The following is a 19,880-nucleotide window of genomic DNA, read 5'->3' as shown; positions in this document are numbered from 1 at the left end:
GTTGTTAAATGTGGGATAATTCCTGCTTGCGCAGGAGCCAGGACCTGCTGAAGGTGGAGAACCCAGACCAACTGAAAAGGCGGACTGCCGGGATACGAGAATACGAGACCAAGAGTACCGAGCCCTGACCGAGGCTAGAAATTGGACTCAAGAACAAGCCGTTCTTTCCCAAGTTGAACAGGGCAGCGCCCGGAGAAGCCCTTTTGCCTCTCTAGTGCGTCATGCACATTGGCAGTTTTTATATTAAACTTTGCAATTGCATACTGTACGTGCTTGCCCATATTGAGGGACGGTGAACACGACGAAGCAGGCCGTATTTAATTTGAATAGTGAAAACTTAAGGTTATTCTCCATACCAAGTTTTGAATATTGAGAACTTGTTTATTCCTATATATCTTTGAATGTTAAGGACGTATTCTTCCCATCAAGTTCCGAACATTGAGAACGCATTGTTCTCATTCGGTGTGTAACATTGGGGACAAGATGTCCCATGTCAAGTTGGTACAATTACACAAGCCACTATTCCATATCTCTAGATTATCGGCTGCTTCGCTTTGGCGGCTCTTGCTCATTGTGCCAAGGGAAGTGATCACTTTATACTGGGAGCTAATCGACAGTCCCGCACTTGTCTGAAACTATCACCCCTTTGGACTTATCTACACTGTGAAGGTATGAGTGAGTGCGCAAGAAGGCGAGCACTCACAACACCTCATTTCTAAGGGGAGAGTTGATTCAGTGAAAATTTGTTGAATTCATTCGACAACCAACGTCTATGCAAGTTCTAGTGGGGTATCTTTCTCTAGCAGACGCAAAACGCCAATTCTCCAAGAAATCTAATTGCCATCCAATGACGAACAAAGGTAGCATCAGCTTCACCAAATGCGAGAAACAATGCATTCAAGACTTTGTGGCGACTTGTTCCCTTCCCAAAGAAGACCGAACTTCCCGCCAAGTCCATCGAAAAGAAAGCCTACCCATGTAAGATGCCAAAACGATGCTCATCTTCGTATGCCTAACTTCGAGCAAGTAGCCGAAGCAAGCCAAGACGAGAAATCAATGCTTCTAATCACAAGGACGGCCACGAACCTGAACGAACCAATTATCGGTGTCCCAGTCCTGACCACCGGTAAGATCGCCTGCTCTCCAGCTGCCTGCAATAGTCTTAATCAAGTTGGAGATATCTACACTGTCGACATGGAGCATACCAGCATTCTATCACGCCAGGACGGTAGACAGGCTAAGACTTCAAGCTCCAGTAGAAGGAACGAGGAAGTTTAGGAAGTAAGGTAGGAAGGGAGGACTTACCAAGTTACTGACGAAAATGGCAATGTTGGAAGTGCGAAAGACCCCGAGGCACTGCCACGGGTCGACATCAATAAAGCGGTTCAGGTGGTCTAGGTAAATGGTGACCCACCCGACAGCCATGTAACCAACCCATTCCCAGCCGTCGAGTTGAGGGATGCATTGCATACTTGAGGGAGGAGGGGGCGGAGGCAGAAGATGCAGAGGCTAAACTTTGAATTGAAGACGTATCGGGAGTTGGACTTGGCCTGCGGAAGATCCACAGATATCAGAAGCTTCTTGGCGCTTTCTGAAAAAGTCCGGATGTATAGAGCACGCAAAAGCCCCATTCAGCAGTTCTGGCACTTCGCCATTCCAGATAACGTTGACGTTGGGATGGTTTGGCGCTCTCGGGAAAGATTTGGCCTTGAGATGGTTCTTGACCGTGTTGGACCAATCCACACCTGATTGTGAGGTAGAGGCAAAGTTTGGTTGGATTTTTTCAAGGCGGCTAGGCACACTGAGGAAATAAGCAATCAGACCAGCGGTGGCAGAAGAGGCTATCGATGATTATTAGCAATTCTGTTACAAATAGGGGATTATAGCCTTACCTTGTGATGTTCCATCCTTCTTGGTTTTGGGGCCATCGCAGACATTGTCCCGGCCAGGTGCAAAGACGTCGACTCCAGGGGCCGGGAAATTAGTGTGGCAACTTTGAAGGAAACATTCGATGACTTACCCCCCATACTGATTCTTGTCCCCAATTGCCGGAGGCAGTGGTCATAACAATACCTGTGTCAATAAGGGCCTGTGTAGCCTCGTACATTGGAAAGAGTGGATCTCCCAACTTTGGGATTCGACCGCTAGACGCACTGAACGAGCCTATGGGGGGAAACCCAAATGGCAGGCTGGCAACTGCTCTGTGCTGAATCTTTTTCTCCTTGTCATCTTTTTGACCGACACGGAGTTGGAATGGGTAGCCCTCATCGTCAACATTTTCACCTGGATACAACCATTTTGGTTCCTCTCCGTGTACATCTGTGTAGTTTTGATATATCTTTAATGTTCAGCATGAGAGGGGAACAGTTGGATGACGTACTCACCGGGCTGGACAGGTCAATTCCACTGTCGACAAGGTACATATTGACATAACCCAGTGGCTCTACCTTATATGCGTATGATTGAATAGTTGCTATCTCAACATGTTGTGGTTATGAGATAGCCCTACGTGACCAGGGTGCAGGGTCCTGTTGCTTTAGGGCGGTCAGAGGTACTATCACCTGTCTTGGCTCTCATTGTTCCTGGAAACTCAGTTCTTCCCCCGCTCCCACCAGCATGCTGTTGCGCGGTTTGCGAGCGGAAGTTGAAGCAATAGAGTCCCCTGCAAGGCTTGGAGTGGGGTTAGGATCGTCAGGATCGACAGGCCCCGTCGGATTAGCCCAGATGTCTGGGGACGTTACACCGACTTATGGGATGATTGTGCCGACCTATTCAAATTAGATGTGATCTCATATTCCATAGTACCACATACCGCGGGGTCTTGCGTGTAGAATTCTACTTGATTCGGAAGCAAGGGGAGATATCAGTAGGCCAAAAATTGATCCTCTGCATCCTCGGTAACTGCAAGCTTACTTGGATCATTTTCAGCCTTCAGCCTGTTGGTAAAACTTGACAAAACTTCATAAGATACACCGAGCTTCGGCTCAATCATATAGTAGGTTGGAATTGCTTTCCTCGAGGCCGTGGTCGTCGAGGTTGTCGAAGAGTTTGTGGCCGAACACATTGTGACTATCGTACAAGAGGTAGATATGAAGCTAGAAGTCACAGTCCCAGATATGCTGACTGTTAAAAGGGTGGAGCAATCAGAGGCTGTGGCTGTTCTGCAAGATGAGGTCGATGATGAAGTCGATCTTTGACTCGACGAAGGTTCTTCAATGCTATTGTTGTCGGGTTCGGGATCTGTGACAGGTGGAGGGGGCTAGGCCTCGGAAATATGATCAGCATTGGCTCCAAAAGGGAAGGAGTTAGAGTTAAGAGAGTTTTCTCCGAGCTTCTTCCCTAAAGACGTGTCTAGGTCCTAATAGTCTTGCAAGGGGTGCCGAGGCATATCTCGCTCCGAGAAGGAGAAGACTTACGTTAGGATCAGGAGAACCTCCTCCACCTCCCGGTCCGCCTCCTCCGCTGTCGCCACAATTAATCAGGCAGGGCCTAGGACATTTATATCAGCGCTCTTCTATTGGCGGAGAACGAAAAGGCTCATGTCGATGAGACTTGAGAAGCCCGCTATTTATGGGAGACTGGCTGTTCAAAATGAAAGACTCTTACAAATGGAACGTCGGAAGATCAGGAAATCCTGGAATCGAGATTTGGATGTTCGGAAGCGGAGGCCTAGAGAAAACGGGAGTGTTAGTCCTTATCTAATTAGGCACCGAAGTAGTGAAGACTGCAATTGGATCAAGGAGCGTAAGCAGCAGAGCTGCGAGAAAGAAAGGAAGTCTTGACTTCATGACTGGGGCATTAGAGGGGGAGTGGAGGTAAGTTTTCAGACCGCCAAGGTTTTCAGACCAGTAGCGGGGATGGCAGGGACGGATAGGGCCTTGAATGAGGGAGGAAGGGTGTAACGAATGTGAACAATCAGTACTCCCTTTGGTATGTACCAAGGGGTTGGGCCTGATCAGACCGGGAGTTGTGATAGGGAAGGAGTATCAAGGTTGAAGAGCCGAAGAGGGGCAGAATTTTCGGAGGTTATACCTTTGGGCAAAGACGCTCGGACTTTTCGAAATGCTAGGCAAATACATGTCTATGACGGATACTATCCAATTGGCTATGAGCGAAGGACATTTCGAAAGGTCCTTTGTGCGTCGAACGGCTCAGAGGCTTCAATCGATTCTGGGTGAACACGTGTATGTGTCGAATACTGTTCTGGCCGTGACGTTTGGGTTCTTCCTCTTCGGTTGATCCGTAGTGTGCGTGGCATTCGGCTGGCCTAGGAGCACCCTGATGTTGGTTACGGTATTCCTCCTCGGAAGAGTATTTATTACGTCTCGGTCGGTCTTGAGGGTATCGATCAGCGCCGTGGCGAGAGTAATCTCCGTGGTCACGCTCTCGGCCATTGCTAAACTGGTCTCGAACTTGGTTCTTGACCTCTGGTCCCCAGAATTCGGAGATGTCAGCTTGTACGTTAGGATCTTCAGCTAGTGGTCATAGAAGGAACGGCGAGCCGGCTGGTTGTTTCGCTTCAGCTCGTCGCTCTTCCTCGCAGGGTTGATCGCCATGGAAAATTTCGGCTAGGTTGAGGAATACTTCGCATGGTATCTGGTCATCCTTGTACCGATTAGGGTGGGAATTGCGTGATTGAGAGGGGTTCAAGGCGCGGTTGTGGATATGGCGGTACTCGTCGGAGAGTTTGGTAACCGGAATCAGTGCTTGTCTATAGAGGCGTTTAATTGTCCACAACCAGTTCACAATATGCTCTTGCTCAGCTGTCATTTTATTATTTTGTAGCCGCTTGTTTGCTCCAGTGGTTGAGATGGCTAGCAATCCTTAGCTAGACGCATAATTTGCTACTTTGAAAGCCTGATCAAGTAACTTAACAAGATTAAATCACAAAGAGTTCAAGAATCGGACCGATAAAGCTCAAGAAAAGCTGCACGAGACGCAAAATATCACATAAAAACCAAAAGCAACAAATCGTTTCCTCGTAGCATAATAGACCTAATAGCCTTCAAGGACCAAGAAGTTGAATCAGTTGGCAAAGGGAAGCGTGCTTGACATCAAGGCTTGATGATAGGGGCTACGACATCAGAAGAAACCGCCGACCTGGAGTCACTATGACACATTCCAATAACGCTTGTGGGTTCACATTGCTTTCAACGGGCTATGCCATCTTTCGCGTTTGTGGTAGGGGCCGCTGAAATTGACTTCAACATTCTAGAGATGGGAACACCACTGCTTTCAATTACTCTATGACTAACAAGTACATTGAATTTTAAGTTATTTCAAACGTTCGATGTTTACTGGGTACAATCAGAATCAAATGCTTTCAAATGTCCCATGCTAAACGAGGACATTCAAAATCCAATGCCTTTGATTGTTCTGCAACTGCAGGGAACAATATCCTCTGCATGTTCCAGTCACCTTGATACAATTAAATCAGCGCTGGTAGGATATTCCTTGGCCAACATGGACGTCGTGAAGTCAGAAGAGGAGAAGTCCAAGGAATGAGATGCCGTCAAGTGTGATTTAATTGTCCTTGCTGGACATGGAACGTTTGGTGTTCACATACTTGCTTCCCAAAGAAGATTTGGGAGCAATTCAATTCCAGTTTACTCACTGAGAAAGCGCCATCACAGCACCACTTGGTACCTCAATGCTACTAATATCCTTCACCAGATAATATCTCTCAGGAAGACACGACGTCAAATTAGCCACACCACGTGATATCGGTCCTCGGCAAACACCCCTGATGCGAGTACTGAGTAACCTCCGCTCCGAGCTTATCGATTGCTGACTTTCAAAAAGCCTTACCCCCACCACACCAATCAGCATCCCTCTATTCCTGAGCTGATCTCGAGCCTGAATAATTACCTTGTTTCTCCTCTTCGCCATGCCCCCTCCTCATTCTCCATGCGCCCATTCCTGCTAACCCTTCTCCTCTCCCCTCTCCTTCGAAGCACAGCATCAGCAGCAGCAGCAGCAAAGTACACCAAAAGAGCAGCTATCCCGGCAATACAATATCCCATCTGCAGATGCAACTTTACCTACCTCCCCCCGCACCAACAGGATTTCCGCACCATAATGGCAGACCCGAATAAAGAAGAGCTCGACTCAGTCGACAGAATATCCAAGCCAGCGGAGAAAGAGTGTGAGATACTAGGGAAGAAGGAGGCATTAAAGGACGAGGTCGTGGAAGAGAAGAAAGAGGAAGAGCCCAGTTTACCCAAGTTGAGCGCTGCGGAATTTAGAACGTATAATTCGATGGCGGAGCATATGGAGTATTTTGTGAGTAGTTTTTCATCATCTCAATCTGATCATTCTCTTCATCAGATGAAAAGAGGGAAAGCTAATGGAGGTGGGGAAAAAAACAGCACAACCACTTCCGCCAAACCTGGCAAATGCTCTACAACGCCTGCCTCAGCAACAAACGGCCCGCCAACCTCTCCCTAAAACAATTCATCTCCACCGGTCTCCAATTCTGCTCGCACCTGTCCACGCATCACGCGATAGAAGAACAGCATATCTTCCCGCTCCTCGCGCAGAAGATGCCCGAGTTCAAGGCCGGGCGCAACGCGGCGGAGTTACTGAGGCAGCATAAGGAGATTCATAAGGGCATGGATGCGTTTGAGGAGTATTTGGAGGGCTGTAGGAGTGGCGAGCATGAGTTGAGTTTGATCCAGATGAAGGTGAAGATGGATAGTTGGGGGACGGTGCTTTGGTCGCATTTGGAGCAGGAGGTTAAGACGCTGGGGGCGGAGAATATGAGGAAGTATTGGACGATCGAGGAGATGCGGAGGATGCCGATGTAGAGCGCATAGAATTGGGGCGTGTGAAGACCTTAGGTAGATGAGTGACGAATGACTTCGAGTCACGCGGGTATAGATCATAAAAAGTAGAGCGCAACGATGTATTGCTAGCTACATCTCTCCTCTCGGATCTGCAGAACACGTTCTGCCGGCTACATAGAAGCCCCCAATCACATAGCCGTCACAGACGTGTAGTGTAAATTATTGTAAAAATCCAAGACTGTACTCCATTCCCCTCTAGTTCATGCATAGATCGCTCGCTGGTATATATTGATGCAATGTAAATCCAAGAATAGATTTACCGTGAAAGCTTTCAATTCATCAAGGTCGTTATTTTTTCAATCAAACTTCTTGGACCCAGACCTGTTCTCGTTAGTATTTATATTTTGAAATCAGGCGAAAAGAGATACTCACTTCCATCTTGCCCATGTCCAAACGTTCTCTCCTCGCCGTCAACTTGACGCTCATAATAGCCATATCAAGATCATCCTGGTCGCCCATGGTAATCATATCTCCGTTTGGCATATCGTCGTCACGGACCCTGATCTTGAAACGCTTGCGTAACCCAAATTTATCTCTTATCTTGTCGACAAGGTCGGGAAATTCGACGGCGGAACCAATCATGATGTAGCGAACATCGTCCGCATGAACTTTGACTCGGATTTTCCTGATGTCGGGTCTTCGTGATTGGCCGCGGCCGCCAACTGACGAGGGTGCTCGAGACCGTGGTCCCGGAGGCGGGCGATTTGAAACCATCTCGAATTCGCCTTCATCAAAGGATCCATCATCGTAATCACTGGCATACTCCTCCTCCTCGTCGATGTATTGTGGTTGACGTCGCGCTTTGCTACTCCGCGACGTTCTCGTTCCCGAATACATATCGTAGAGTTCGCCTGGGTAGTCATCTTCTTCTTCTTCCGGCGTCCTTCTCTGCACTGGTGGACGAGAGTTGCCTCTTCGGGCTGGGGGTACTCTTGACTCGGAGGCTGTGCGCGTAGTTCCCTGCCTTTCTCTCACTTCATACCCTTCTCTCGGACGAGCCTTCTCAATGTTGAGTTTGGCGGGCATTGGCTTAGGACCGTTCCGAACTGAAGCTCCTCTGCTCATCTGGTTTGGAGCCTGGGTCTTCTCGGATTCGGGAGGTGGAGTGGGAGGGAAGACGTTGCGATTCATAGGAGGCTCTGACTGTTGTCGTTTGCTCTGAAGACCAGGTTTCACAAGATTCGTAGCTGCGAATGAGAGATTCTCGGGTGGTCGATCATCCTTCACATCCAATTTGCCAGCCTACACAGTCAACATATAGATCATCGTTCAGCTCAGCAACACTCACATTCTTGATTTCAGATCCAGCAAATCCAGTAAAGGCGTTCGAGCGATCTGAAGCAGCGACCAAACGCGCCTTACCCAAGTAATCCTTCGTCTTCAAGTTCTTGACCTTGGCCTGGTTCGGTCGATATACCACACCGACGGGTATGGAGAAAACGGTGTAACCCTGGAGCGTATTAGCAATTGCGTAGCCAGTTCTCTGAGTCCTATATCTGACCTCCGCCTCTTCCCGGATGGCATCGTCGATGACATTATGATCCTCGACAACCTTCTCCTTGACAGCAAATGAGAAATCCTGCATCCCAGCTTCTTTCTGTTGAAGATATATATAACACAGCCCACGGTTGAAGAGGACCTCGCAGGAATATAACTTGAACATGAGACCAAGCTGGGCATAGTCGATCATGTTGTTTCCCCTCAGGTAGAGGAGTGTGTCGTTGAAATTCGCCAGTGCCTCTTCAAAGTCCCCCACCAAGAAATTTGATACACCTTGTTGAAAATATGCCACAGCAAGGTACTGATCCAATCGAACTGCTCGTTGATAGCACTCGACCTAGACACAATTAGCCTTCGGCCAGATCAGAGGGAAGCGCGGCAAGACGTACAGCCTTCTCATGCTCTCCAAGCGTAGCATGAATGACTCCGCAATTGAAAAGAATCTTGGATGTATCCGAAATGCCATCGAACTCCTTCAACGCTTCGTCGAATTCATTATTATCGTAATGGTTGAGGGCTGCCACCCACGTCTCGATTTCCTATTTTGGGTGTGAGCATCCAAACCTAAATGGCTCTCGGGCACCTCCACTCACCTGCTTCAAAGACATTATGCAGATGTATATGTGATTGTTCCTGGTTCAGAAGTAGTACTTCGGTGCTCAATCGCTGGTCGCTTCTCGAGCGACCAGCCGTCAGTGGTTGTGAAACTCGGATTGATGCGAAGCTTGGCCGAAAATTCACGCAAGCGCAATGTTGTGTTCCGCCACTCAAACCCCAAAGTCGATCTCTCTGCTCTTCCGCGGCGCTCTCTTCTCTCCTCTCTCTGTGCAAAGCCCCAATTACTATCCAATATCTGGTGGCTGGTTTGTCGATAGGCGTTTTGCGGGGTTCCTCGATTACTTTAGTGGGTTGTCGGTGTAGAAGTATTAGCCAGGCGGGGCCCACGTCGTGCGGTTTCAACTCGAGGGCGAGAAGTAGAAGGTAGAGAGTGTGTCGATGATCGTTAGCAAGATCAGGAAGGGTTGTGAGGGATCGAAAGGAATGTAAAGAGGGTTAGACGAAGACGCAAACGCAAACGCAAACGCAAGGTACGATCTTGCTGACTAGCAGCAAGTATACTGGAAGTGGTTGCAGTTGGAAGTGTGCAAGAGATGAGTGGGCGGAGGACGAGTGCAGCGCGTAACACGAGGTGGGATTGGGAGACGGCGGCGGGGCGGGTCCTTGTTGAAGCTAGAGTGGGTGGGTACTTTATGCATGGAAGGGAATAGTGCGTTTATTGGGAGGGCCTCTTGCTGCCGTGGGCCAGAAATGCGATGGCTCGGTGCAGCGTCCGGGAGGCAGAGGAGAGGCAGAGGTGTCGGCGGGCGGACGGGCGGGCGGGTTGGCGGGTGATTGTGATATAAGATTGGAGATGGGGAAGGTGACAATGCGATGTGATGTGATGTGAAGTGTGGGTGTGGGTGTGAAGGAAGAGTGAAGTGTCAATGTGGAGTGCGGGAGAGGTTGTGTGCTGGATCGGGTCAAGTCAAGTCAAGTCAAGTCAAGTGCGGTCGAGTCCCAGTCCAGTTCCATTCCAGTTCCAGTTCCAGTTCAGGTCCCAGTCCCAGTCCCAGTCGCAGTCGCAGTCGCAGTCCCAGAAAGAAACGGAAGGGGCGGGCCACTCCGCTGGATTCATGCCTTTTGACAGGCTCGAAGGGATGTGGCCAGGGAGGAGTGACTGAGCCTGTGCAACGCTGCGACTGGCAATGGGCGGTCGCTGCGTTGTGGGCGTCAACGCCGTCAAAGGGGGGGGGGGGGGGGGGTTGGCTGTGGGCTGCTGGCTGTTGGCTGTTGGCTTCCCTGGGGATCTCTCTCCTGCCAACTGGCCATGGCCCTGGCCCTGGCCCAAGCCTCACCCACAGCCAACACCCAGCCTGCCTCGAGCACCCCAGGGCCACATGTCAAGCCTGCGCGGCCGCTGTTCAGGTCGCTGGGCCCTTCAAAGCAGCCAGTGTTCCATCAGCGGCAACCGACGACCATTGGTTCGACGACGGCTTCGCTTGTGTCTCGGGAGGCGTCTTGGCGTTCCAGGGCGCGTACACGCTAGAAGTGCTTGGACGCGCATCAAGTCATTCGCTTCACCACCACCACCACGCATCACGCGTCGTCTATTCGCCTGTTGTCAATACTTGCCGCCGCGAAAATGCCCCAAGTGTCCACCAACAATTGAATTCCTCATGACCGCTTTATTCCAAAAGCATCGTCAGCTGCAAAAACCGCACGCCGATCACAAGACCGCGCCAAATTTGCAATGTTCCTGAGTCCTAATCTCCCCCCCCCCAAACCCCTAGCCAATAATCCCCACCCAGGCCCTGCCTCGACATGTCCGAGACCGACCGCGTATCCTCGGCCACGATGCCGTCTCGACTCGTTTCTCCTGCGACTGCCGATCGTGGGCTTCTCAAGATGCTTATTCTTGCCCCTCACCCACCAAATAAGCTCTTCGATCTTATCGGATCCCCATCACGTCCCTGTGTGCAGGAAGCTTGGCAGTCTCAGGGTAGTCGTTGCCAAGCGGGACGAAACTCGCTTGGGCATCGGCCTGTTTGAGGTCCCCTCCCCCCTTCGGACACCTCGACAGTGTGATCTCATCAAGTCACAGCAGAACGGCCCGCTGCATTAAACTGGCCGATCGCCAAGACAGGAGCTCCCCCGTTTTCGTCTCAACTTTAAGTCCAGCACCCAATGCCGTGGGCTGGCTTTCCGAGTTGGGGAGCCGTCAACTTCGGAGACTATCCCGTTGTTTGGAACCCGATGTGATCCTCCTCTCGAGGCATCCTGCCTCATAACAAGCATTTCTTGGCATATCCACTCACAGGGTCCCGAGACGCGGCTAGAAACGCATGAAAGCTTTGCCGTTTGATACCATAAAGGTAAGATTAAACTCGGCGTCGAAGCCTCAGAGTTCCTGCAAGTCTTCTGTCACTTTACCTCTTTTGTAAATCGAACCACCATCACCCCATCACATCGCTTGGCAGCCCATTTCTCGTCTGATGGCCTCATATATCATCACAGCATCCCCTTCTTCACTTCATCCTTCCTCTCCTCCCACAGAGTCTTCCCCGAGCACGAGCAGACAGTTTTGTCGTTGTCCCAAACTCCTGCACTCCGCGCAATCACACCAACCAAGGTGTCCTCATCATTTTTCTCAAACTTCCCCTCGCCCTCGTGCTGTTTCGACACCACAATTCCCCTTCCAATCATCTCCCATATCTGTATCGGTTTGTCAAGGAACACACTGCAAATGCCATCCTTGCCAACCTGCACAGTTCCCAAGAAACCTCTTGGTTTGAGAGCACCCTCCTTTGGATCGGTCCAAATACCCCGCGTAGAAATTGCTCCGTTGGATATGTCCCCAGTCTCTCGAACTGTAGCCCAATAGTTGCCAGGAGACAGTCCTCGAATGGTGAGATCAATAAGTGTTAGATTTGGAGCAACCTCAACCATCCGTGCCAGACCACGTACTTTATCTGACACGGTATTCGAATGCGTCTCAAGAATGCAGACCGCCGCACCTAATCAACATGATTAAGAAAAGACCAGATGATGTGAAATTGCATGAACTCACTGTTTGAACCACCGGTACCTCTGAGAATGGCATCTCTCCCAGTCGATTGGATGGCTGCAACAATGGCAGATGGCGCAGCTAAAATTGCACAGTCAAGGCCTGGTTCAATGCCAAACGAGTGACATGCATGAAATGACGGGACGAACCTGTTCCCTCGATGGTCACCAGCTGATCTTTGAGGTTTGCCTCTACTTTTTGAATGCCGCTGAGCTTGAACAATGAACCTGAGATGTCTTTGATGCAGCTCTCGCAGGTCATAGGCACTGCAAAAAGGGTCTTCATCAGTCAGTGTGAGGTCACACGTGACACGACCGATGGCGAAAAGTACGGAGAACTGACCTGGAAAGGAGTTGTGATGACCATGGTGATGATTTTAGAAAGAAAATGCCCTTGATGGGGTTCTGTAGAGTGGCTGCCTTGATGTCAGAGCGTTTCTAAGAAAGCTTTTGAGGAGTTGAAGAAGTGTCATCGAATATCACTTCCCCATGCTTTGAAATCGCGGCTTCGCTTCGGCAAGAATTGACCATTCGCCGAAGACCCAGAAAATCCTCCCGATCAGGCTTGGCGGCATCAAAAAGTCACGACCTCACCTCGCGACCACGACTCACGAAATCGAGAGCAGCATCTTACCGACGGCTCTCCTGCTCTCAACTCGACCTCAATCGGCCTGAGGGCCACCAGCAAAGATGTCTCAAACCAACGGCTTGGTAACCTTCACCCAATCTATCTACAAAAACAGCTCTCCTAACTCCCTCTCCTCCAGACAAAACTTGCCTACTCCCGCACCTGGCACCACATCTCTGCCAGCACCCCCCACCACGCCCTCTCCACCATCCGACCCCTCCCTCACCCGCAATCCCTCACCCTCACACCCCCCTCCCTGGGCCGCCTGGCGTCCCGAATAGCAGTCCTCCTCATGGGCAAGCACAAACCGATCTGGGACCCGTCCACCGACTGCGGCGACTACGTCGTAGTAACAAACTGCAATGCCTTACACACAACCGGCAAGAAACGCTGGCAGAAAACATACTATCGCCATAACACCAGACCGGGGAGTTTGAAGAGTGTTACGATGGATGAGTTGATGAAGAAGCTTGGAGGCGCGGAGGTATTGAGGAAGGCTGTTAGTGGGATGTTGCCGAAGAATAGGCTGAGGGATGATAGATTGAGTCGGTTGAAGGCGTTTGAGGGCGAGGCGCATCCGTATAAGGCGAACATTGTCAGGTTTAATGGGAAGAGTAGGATTGCGCAGTGGCCGACCGGGGTGGAGGAGCCGGTGGGGACGGAGGCGAGATTATGAAGATGATAGAAGGGGTGGAAGTGTATTATAGGGCACAAGGCATTGCAGGTGCATTGTATGGGTATATATCAGGAACACGCAGGAGCTTCTAGATGGCGCCTGTCGTCAAATCAGGATGGCCTGTTGTCACCAAAGGCAATCCGGATTGCCACCTCAAAAAAGCTCGCCTGAGCAAAACAACATTACAAGAATACTCACGTCATTCCAACTAAGGCAGCGGCTAAAACCCTTAAGTTCGTCAGTCAGTCAGTTGTTGATTGCACGGTGTCCAAGCGGAACATTCGCTTTCGGAGGATATGTCAGAAGCAAAGGATTTATTTTTGCCCTGTTAAAAGGAATTCCTTGCAGCACCCGAACCATAAACTCCAGTCGAGGGCTACATGAAAGACAGAACTCTCTTCCACGCTGCAATATCATCATCGAACTTCGCCATCGCTTCATCCCTCAACGGTTGCAGCTCCTGCAGCTTAGCAACCGAGGACGCCTTGTCCGTCGCCTTCGATGTTACAATTTCCATCTCACCGCCGGCCGACTCCCCGCTCTCGCCAGCCGGTGAGCTCTCTCCGTTTGGACTTGTGACAACATCCCTGTTTCCATTCGTTGTGTAGCTAGATGCAAGTGCTGGCTCGATAACAACATCCTCACCGTGAGTGCGCTTGAGATGTTGAACGAGGTTGTCCTTTCATCCGATGCCTCTGCGATGCCTCTTGCATGTGACTACAGGGTAGATGAATGCAGGAGAAGTGTGGACTTCTCGACGGTGACGTCTCAAGTCTCCTGCGTTGCCGAAGTCTTTGACTTTGCAACCGGAGATTGGACACTTGTATGGTCGAGTGTGCTTATCCGTGTGTTTCATGAATGCGGAGTTCTGTCTGAAGACTCGAGCGTCTTGGCACCCTGGGTGTCGACATCTTCTAAGGTGAAAGTCATTGTTGGCTATCGATTAACTCGGAGCTTTGGCGGCATCGAAGTTCGATGCGTTTGCTGTTCTGCTAAATACTCCTAAGTCAGCAATGAATGGATCGCATGTATCTAAGAAGAGATTCCATACCCAACCGATGTGGTCAACATGGCTGGTTCTTTTCGGGTGTCCGAGGTGAAGATTCTGGTCCTTTCAATATCAAACTCACCGACAAGATCGAAAGAAAGGGGCCATTCTTGGCGCCTAGTTAACACCATGCGTATCAGCTTAGGCTCTGCGATCCAGTGTGGCCGACACGGCAACAACATTCCTACCAGCCTGGGTTCTTTGATCTAGTGTAATCGACACAATAAGGGCCGGAGTCCCACTCCTCTCAATGTCAAGATGGAGGACACGGTCATTGGAAATGATGAAGAAGGGAACAATTATTGCCCATATAAAGATAAATGAGGGAACCGAGGTCGTCTGCGATTACATACTTTCGCTTTGTGTACGCTCCTCAGAGTTCCGCAAATCTGTGGAAGAGATATAATGAAGATGGGTTCCTTGAATTGAGGTGAGGTTGATATGCTCCACGGTGCAAGATTTGGCCCAGTCGATTGGACCATTTCGGAATACCTGAACAGAGCCCAATGCTGCTATCTTCGAAGTGTTCCAGACCTTGGGTCTTCCTGGGATCTAGCCCGCCGTCCGGCGGTCTGGGATTATCGAGGACAGTTCGAAACCCATTCACGATGACATCAAACGTTAACATACTCATGGGCAGCAGATTCCATCGTGCCTCCTATCGCAGGCAGCATGTCCTCGGCAGTAAACCTATTCACCTCGTTAGTTGGTGAGCATCAAGCTTTTGTGCCAACTTGCGATGCCATGGTGCCTCCCACGCTTGCAAAGATGGTCTCAGCAGGATAACTCTCGTGGTCCACACTTGCAGCCAAAAATAGAGGAAAGTAAAATTCAAATTAGAAGATTTGGTCTTGAAAAGGTTGTGGGAGGCGGGAGATATAAATACTGCAGGAATCAGTCGACACGACGTCGCCCTGCAGCCCAGTTTTTGACCAACGCCCAGGGCGACAAGGCGGTGCAAAAGTAAGTCGTATCCCCTACCTCACCCTACGCTACGAGGCAGACTTTACGGGAATGAGACGACATGGATCTTCGGTGGGCAATTACTCTCTTTCTCAAGGCCACGATGTTGTGGAGAAGGTTTCTCCCCCTAGCTTACCCAAATCGCCCCGTCTGCCTACAAGGAGACCCTGCTTTTACGGCTGTGGTATTCCAAGATGAAAATCCCAGGCTAGGTGACCACACACTAGGGACGATCGAAAGATGGTTCAAGCATCAAATCCTTTCCTCGTTTGTTGAAACGCTCCGAAACGCAACTATACACCGTCCACCCACCGGTCCAATCCTGCGCCAGTCTCCTCATAATCCATGCCTATTTTTACAACGAAGAACGCCTTTCAGATTTGACCTCCAATGCCCACGTAAATACGCCTGGTCTTATAATCGTACATATCCTATCCCACAAGCATTTCCCTTAAACTCCTGACTCGGGCGCTGTTCCTGATAGATCACTAATGCTTCGTTGGCGTTCAGTCCTCCCCTCGCTGCCAGTATCATCGACATCACTATTCATCTCGTCATCACTGTTCTCTTCCCCGAAGACAATCCGTCGTAGGACACTTCTGTCAAAAAGCTCTGCGACGAAATGTCGAACTCCGAGACGGAAGTGATGTGATTCCAAGAGCGTCATGATCTTTTTGAAAAGAGCCGGTTGCTTGAAACCAGGCACCTTCTTCGCTTTGATGTGCATCAGCTCCGTCATTGCTCTCTTCTGGAGCACTGTATTCCCAAGATCAACGATGAGCTCTAGAATTCGCTGATTGACAATATCATCATCCATTTTGGCTGCTTCGGCTGCAGCTTTCTGAGACTCTGTCATGACAATGTCGGAGACTTTCTCATGCTTCCACGGTTGGAACGAGAAGAACTTTCCCAAGTTCTGTGGTATACAAAGGCCAAGCGATACGCCCATCTTTGTCGTGTTACTGTCCCATCCAAACTCGGACAGAATCTCGAGCCCGTGAACGCTGCGTGAGATCAGTCCCAAAACAAAGAATGCTGTCCCTCGTAAACTCATAATCTCATGTGATTCGGCAATCCTCACGATGTTCTCGACCACGTCGCATTCTTCCAGGAACGGGGCACCGAGCTCCATGGATCCGACATTGCCAACGGCCCACAAGCAACCCTTGACCTTCAATATCAGCTCTGAATCGTCAGAGAGCATGCCATATTCGCGAATTGTCGTTGCAAATTCTTCAAAGTGACCCTTGTCACGGAGAAGCTTGCAACCCTCTTTTGTCCTTGTCAACTCCCTGTAAAAGTGTGGTGGTACATGAGCGTCATTGTCGCCTTCCAATTCAAAGCTGTCGACATCCATACTCAAACGATTTGAGGTCTCCTCCGTGACCTCAACAAAAGAGCGCGCTAAGCTTGCCTCGATCACACCAACATATGTGTCATTTCGGCCAAGAAACCAGTCGTCCATCTCGTTACTGATGTAGTCTAAGCCGTCAAGATAATGGTATCCAATGGAAGTTGACAAGAACCGCAGAAGTAAAGGCGCCCCAATTTCTCCAAGATGATCAAGTGCAGGCCTGCACTCAACGATATACTCTAGGTAGTTCTTTCGATTGCAAGCTTCTTCCAGAATCTTAATTGCAGTTGCACAAACTTCCACTTCCGGATCGTATAATTGCGTCACAAGGAGCTGAATAGCCCATTTGGAATCCCCAACGCCTTGGTTACCCGGCCCATTTGTTCTCGACCGACTAGAGTACTTTCTCAGAACATTCGTTGCATAGATGCGTATCTCTTTCGATCCTGCAGTTAGAGCTTTCGAGAGTAGAACTCTTGGATGACCTGGTAAACTGTAGTCGAAATTCGAAAGCAAAAGTTTAATGAGATCAGGACGTTGTTTGAGATCTATGATGTGATACATCATATTAATCATACGCCAGCGATCCAGCATCTGTAAGCCTTTTAAATCTCCACTCATGGTCCCCAGCATTGCAAAATATCCGCAACAAAGGGTCTCTTGGAGGCGTTCTTTTGAGAACATTGGAGATTGAGCCGTCAATCCGCTAGTCTGGATGATATTAGTCTTATTGTTACAGAAAATTCGCAGATTTTAAAACTTACTGGATCGCACTGTGCCAGGCACTCGGCAATCTGCCTGAGTAGCTTGTTGTCCGCAAGGTACCTGACACCCTCCACAGTTTGGAGAAGAGTATGGATAAGAGCACAGCCGACCTTGACATATTTCTGAGTAATTCGAGTGTTTCTGACCTCGGCAAACTTGTACTTGAATGGCCGGTAAAAGCTCATGATTCGCTTGATGAATTTCGATGCTTTGATAGCTTCGTCCAGACGCTTGCCGTTCAACAATGGGCCCTCAATGATCTTCAAGATGATGTCCCATTTCCATTTTGTTGGGTTCGTACTTGACAAGACTTGCGTCTCAACCAATAGCTGACGGAAGGTGGTCTCATCTAGCGTGACATTCGGGTTGCTCTTCGGTTGGTCCTCGAGACTAGCCAGGTTGTCCTGGCTGCTGTTGATTGAGCTTGCTAAGATACCTCCAGCAGCAGGTACTGTCCGGTATAATGTCCTACTAACACTGCTGATTTGGTACACGGTTCCGGTCGCATCAAATCGTTCGTTGTCTCCAAAGTGAGAGGCTGCAGAAAAAAGCTCCGGCAGGAGCTGCAGATCAGCACTCCAAGTTGAGGGTAGTAAACTATCAGCAAGCTTCAAGACTTCTCCGATTAGTAGTGTCGTCTTCCGCTTCAGCATCGAATTGTCGGCGTCTCGAGTTACCTGTAGAAGACCTGGTAACATATCCGATGCGATCAAGACTGCGAGTAACAATGCCGTGTAGTGGTCTACGAAACTCTTCTCCCCAGGTTCTTCCTCTACAGGTTGCGCAGTCTTCTGCGGCGCAGCTTTGAGAGTAGCGACTCGCCCGTATGTTGTTAGTCGCCGGCCAGCTAAGAAAGAGGGTGCCCAAAATGGAGATTTGATCCGGAGCAGCGAGTAGAGAAGATCGATGACTGTTTCTCGAATCGTGGGGTTCGGCAGCATCAAACAGGAGACTAAGGATCGTATAGCTCTGAAATTGTACATCGACAGAGTCATGAGACCTGGCCAGGACTTCAATGCATACGAGATAGCTTTCGAATTTTGTTTCAAGATGTTCTCCTTGGCATACAGAGAATCTGTGAAAGCTGTAAATAGAACCTCCAGTTCATAACCCGAGCGGAGATATTTCCGGCGTTGTGGTGCATCCAGTAGGAAAAGGAATGCTGCCGTAAGACTTCCCGAGGCCTCGTACGTCCCTTCCCCTAAAGCATCTGCCAAGGGCCTGAGTCCACCTGAGGTCACGAGAAGGGCCGGGTTTCGGACCATGATTTCGGCCAAAGTCTCTATACAGATAGCTTTCAATCGATCCTCAGTGTGTTCGGCGACTGAGGCTATGGTCCTCACAACAGCCCTTGACACCTCACTGACCCCGTCTTTGACATCCAGAAAGGCGCGGACAAATTTCAAGGCTTGTTCTCGTTCAACATCGGCTTTTCGTTCTTTAATTAGAGAACTGCTCATGGTCAGCAGAAATCACTAATACAAATACTGTCAACTTACAGGACAACCAGATAATCAATATTGAGCGATCTTATTTTCTGCAGCGAGCTGATATCCGAAATTGCGTATCTCGTCATTCGATATCCAGCAGCAACAACTTCTCTGCTCTCGCTCAGAAGCATCACCTGCATCCGCAAGCCAAAGACTGACCAAACCAGATCGTATTTCAGAGTCGGATGCCGTTTGAAAAGCTCGACTAGATTATTGGCATGGCCAACATAGTAATCCGGAGTGAGCCCCTCGACTTCCAGCGCTTGTAGAATCTCAGCGAGGGCATATGTGGGTGACTCGGTTGGCTCATCAAATTCCGACCCAGCCGCACTCTTCGTAGCACTGTGGGGAGACCGTAGCCCATTACTGCTTTGAAAAATAACATCCATGCGCGTCCTTGTCGGTGTTGTGGGTGGTTTCGGCCTCTGGAGCTCCGTTATCTGATTCCTCAGCTCCTTGATCTTCTGGTTTGAAGAATTGAGCTCTGCCTCCACCCTCTGCCGTTGTTCCTTGGTCTGTTTTGCCTTCTTCGTGTTCAGTGCCTCCAGCATATTCTCACTGCCTTCCTTGATCTTCATTTCTCGGTTCAACGATTCACGAAGGGTCGCAAGGACCTGCTCCGATACCAGGCCATCATCCTCATCGAGTCTCTCCAGGTTCACCATCGAGGCATTGATGTCTTGTCCGGAGCCGGTTCTCGAAGGTGCAAGCTGATTTCGCATGTTTGAACTAAAGCTGCCAGGTGCTACTGGGGAAGGAGCAAGTGATGAGCCGCGGGGCCCAAACGACAAGCTGGAATTTGAACGGGCGCCATTCGCGAGCGCGCCTGGTTGTAGGCCATCTCGATCTGAAGGAGTTTTCGTGCCATTCGTGTTATACGGGGTCGACTGCTGGGTATAAAATGACTTCTGAGTCGTCGTCGCAGACGAGCTCAGAGTGCTCGGTGGTCCAACCATCTGTCCATCGACGGGGTTGAGGTCAACGTCTTTCGTCCGGGGGTGGCATGTG

The 19,880-nt window shown here is 49.8% G+C and overlaps 6 protein-coding genes across 6 annotated transcripts; 2 read left to right on the top strand and 4 right to left on the bottom strand.

The window, feature by feature from the left end:
• Positions 1–1,817: 1,817 nt before the first annotated feature.
• K444DRAFT_638706 (uncharacterized protein) lies at positions 1,818–2,423 on the bottom strand (the record flags this gene model as incomplete). The annotated part of the gene is made up of 3 exons (XM_024884295.1): positions 1,818–1,841; positions 2,021–2,319; positions 2,381–2,423. The coding sequence occupies 3 exons, from the start codon at positions 2,421–2,423 to the stop codon at positions 1,818–1,820; spliced, it is 366 nt and encodes a 121-aa protein (XP_024726096.1).
• A 3,775-nt stretch (positions 2,424–6,198) lies between these two features.
• Positions 6,199–6,806, top strand: K444DRAFT_477204 (uncharacterized protein; the record flags this gene model as incomplete). The annotated part of the gene is made up of 2 exons (XM_024872947.1): positions 6,199–6,282; positions 6,369–6,806. Coding segments are annotated over 2 exons (522 nt in total), but the record flags the coding sequence as incomplete, so codon positions are not given.
• Positions 6,807–7,145: 339 nt separating this feature from the next.
• On the bottom strand, positions 7,146–8,953 carry K444DRAFT_648891 (uncharacterized protein; the record flags this gene model as incomplete). Its single annotated transcript, XM_024885516.1, has 6 exons — positions 7,146–7,166; positions 7,218–8,087; positions 8,134–8,295; positions 8,347–8,682; positions 8,735–8,884; positions 8,939–8,953. The coding sequence occupies 6 exons, from the start codon at positions 8,951–8,953 to the stop codon at positions 7,146–7,148; spliced, it is 1,554 nt and encodes a 517-aa protein (XP_024726094.1).
• Positions 8,954–11,099: 2,146 nt separating this feature from the next.
• On the bottom strand, positions 11,100–12,416 carry K444DRAFT_657886 (Cu,Zn superoxide dismutase-like protein). The gene is made up of 4 exons (XM_024886200.1): positions 12,292–12,416; positions 12,099–12,228; positions 11,953–12,030; positions 11,100–11,899 (listed from the first exon to the last, which is right to left on the bottom strand). The coding sequence occupies exons 1-4, from the start codon at positions 12,313–12,315 to the stop codon at positions 11,394–11,396; spliced, it is 738 nt and encodes a 245-aa protein (XP_024726093.1). The 5' UTR covers positions 12,316–12,416; the 3' UTR covers positions 11,100–11,393.
• A 222-nt stretch (positions 12,417–12,638) lies between these two features.
• K444DRAFT_549277 (ribosomal protein L13) lies at positions 12,639–13,252 on the top strand (the record flags this gene model as incomplete). The annotated part of the gene is made up of 2 exons (XM_024876442.1): positions 12,639–12,659; positions 12,716–13,252. 2 exons carry the CDS (start codon positions 12,639–12,641, stop codon positions 13,250–13,252), a joined length of 558 nt encoding a protein of 185 aa, XP_024726092.1.
• A 2,462-nt stretch (positions 13,253–15,714) lies between these two features.
• Positions 15,715–19,828, bottom strand: K444DRAFT_549522 (uncharacterized protein; the record flags this gene model as incomplete). The annotated part of the gene is made up of 3 exons (XM_024876463.1): positions 15,715–17,328; positions 17,382–18,834; positions 18,882–19,828. 3 exons carry the CDS (start codon positions 19,826–19,828, stop codon positions 15,715–15,717), a joined length of 4,014 nt encoding a protein of 1,337 aa, XP_024726091.1.
• Between the last annotated feature and the right edge of the window lie 52 nt (positions 19,829–19,880).

Source organism: Hyaloscypha bicolor (genome assembly GCF_002865645.1).
Source record: "Hyaloscypha bicolor E unplaced genomic scaffold K444scaffold_191, whole genome shotgun sequence".
NCBI classification, from domain to species: Eukaryota; Fungi; Ascomycota; class Leotiomycetes; order Helotiales; family Hyaloscyphaceae; genus Hyaloscypha; species Hyaloscypha bicolor.
This window is presented reverse-complemented; position numbering and strand designations above follow the sequence as displayed.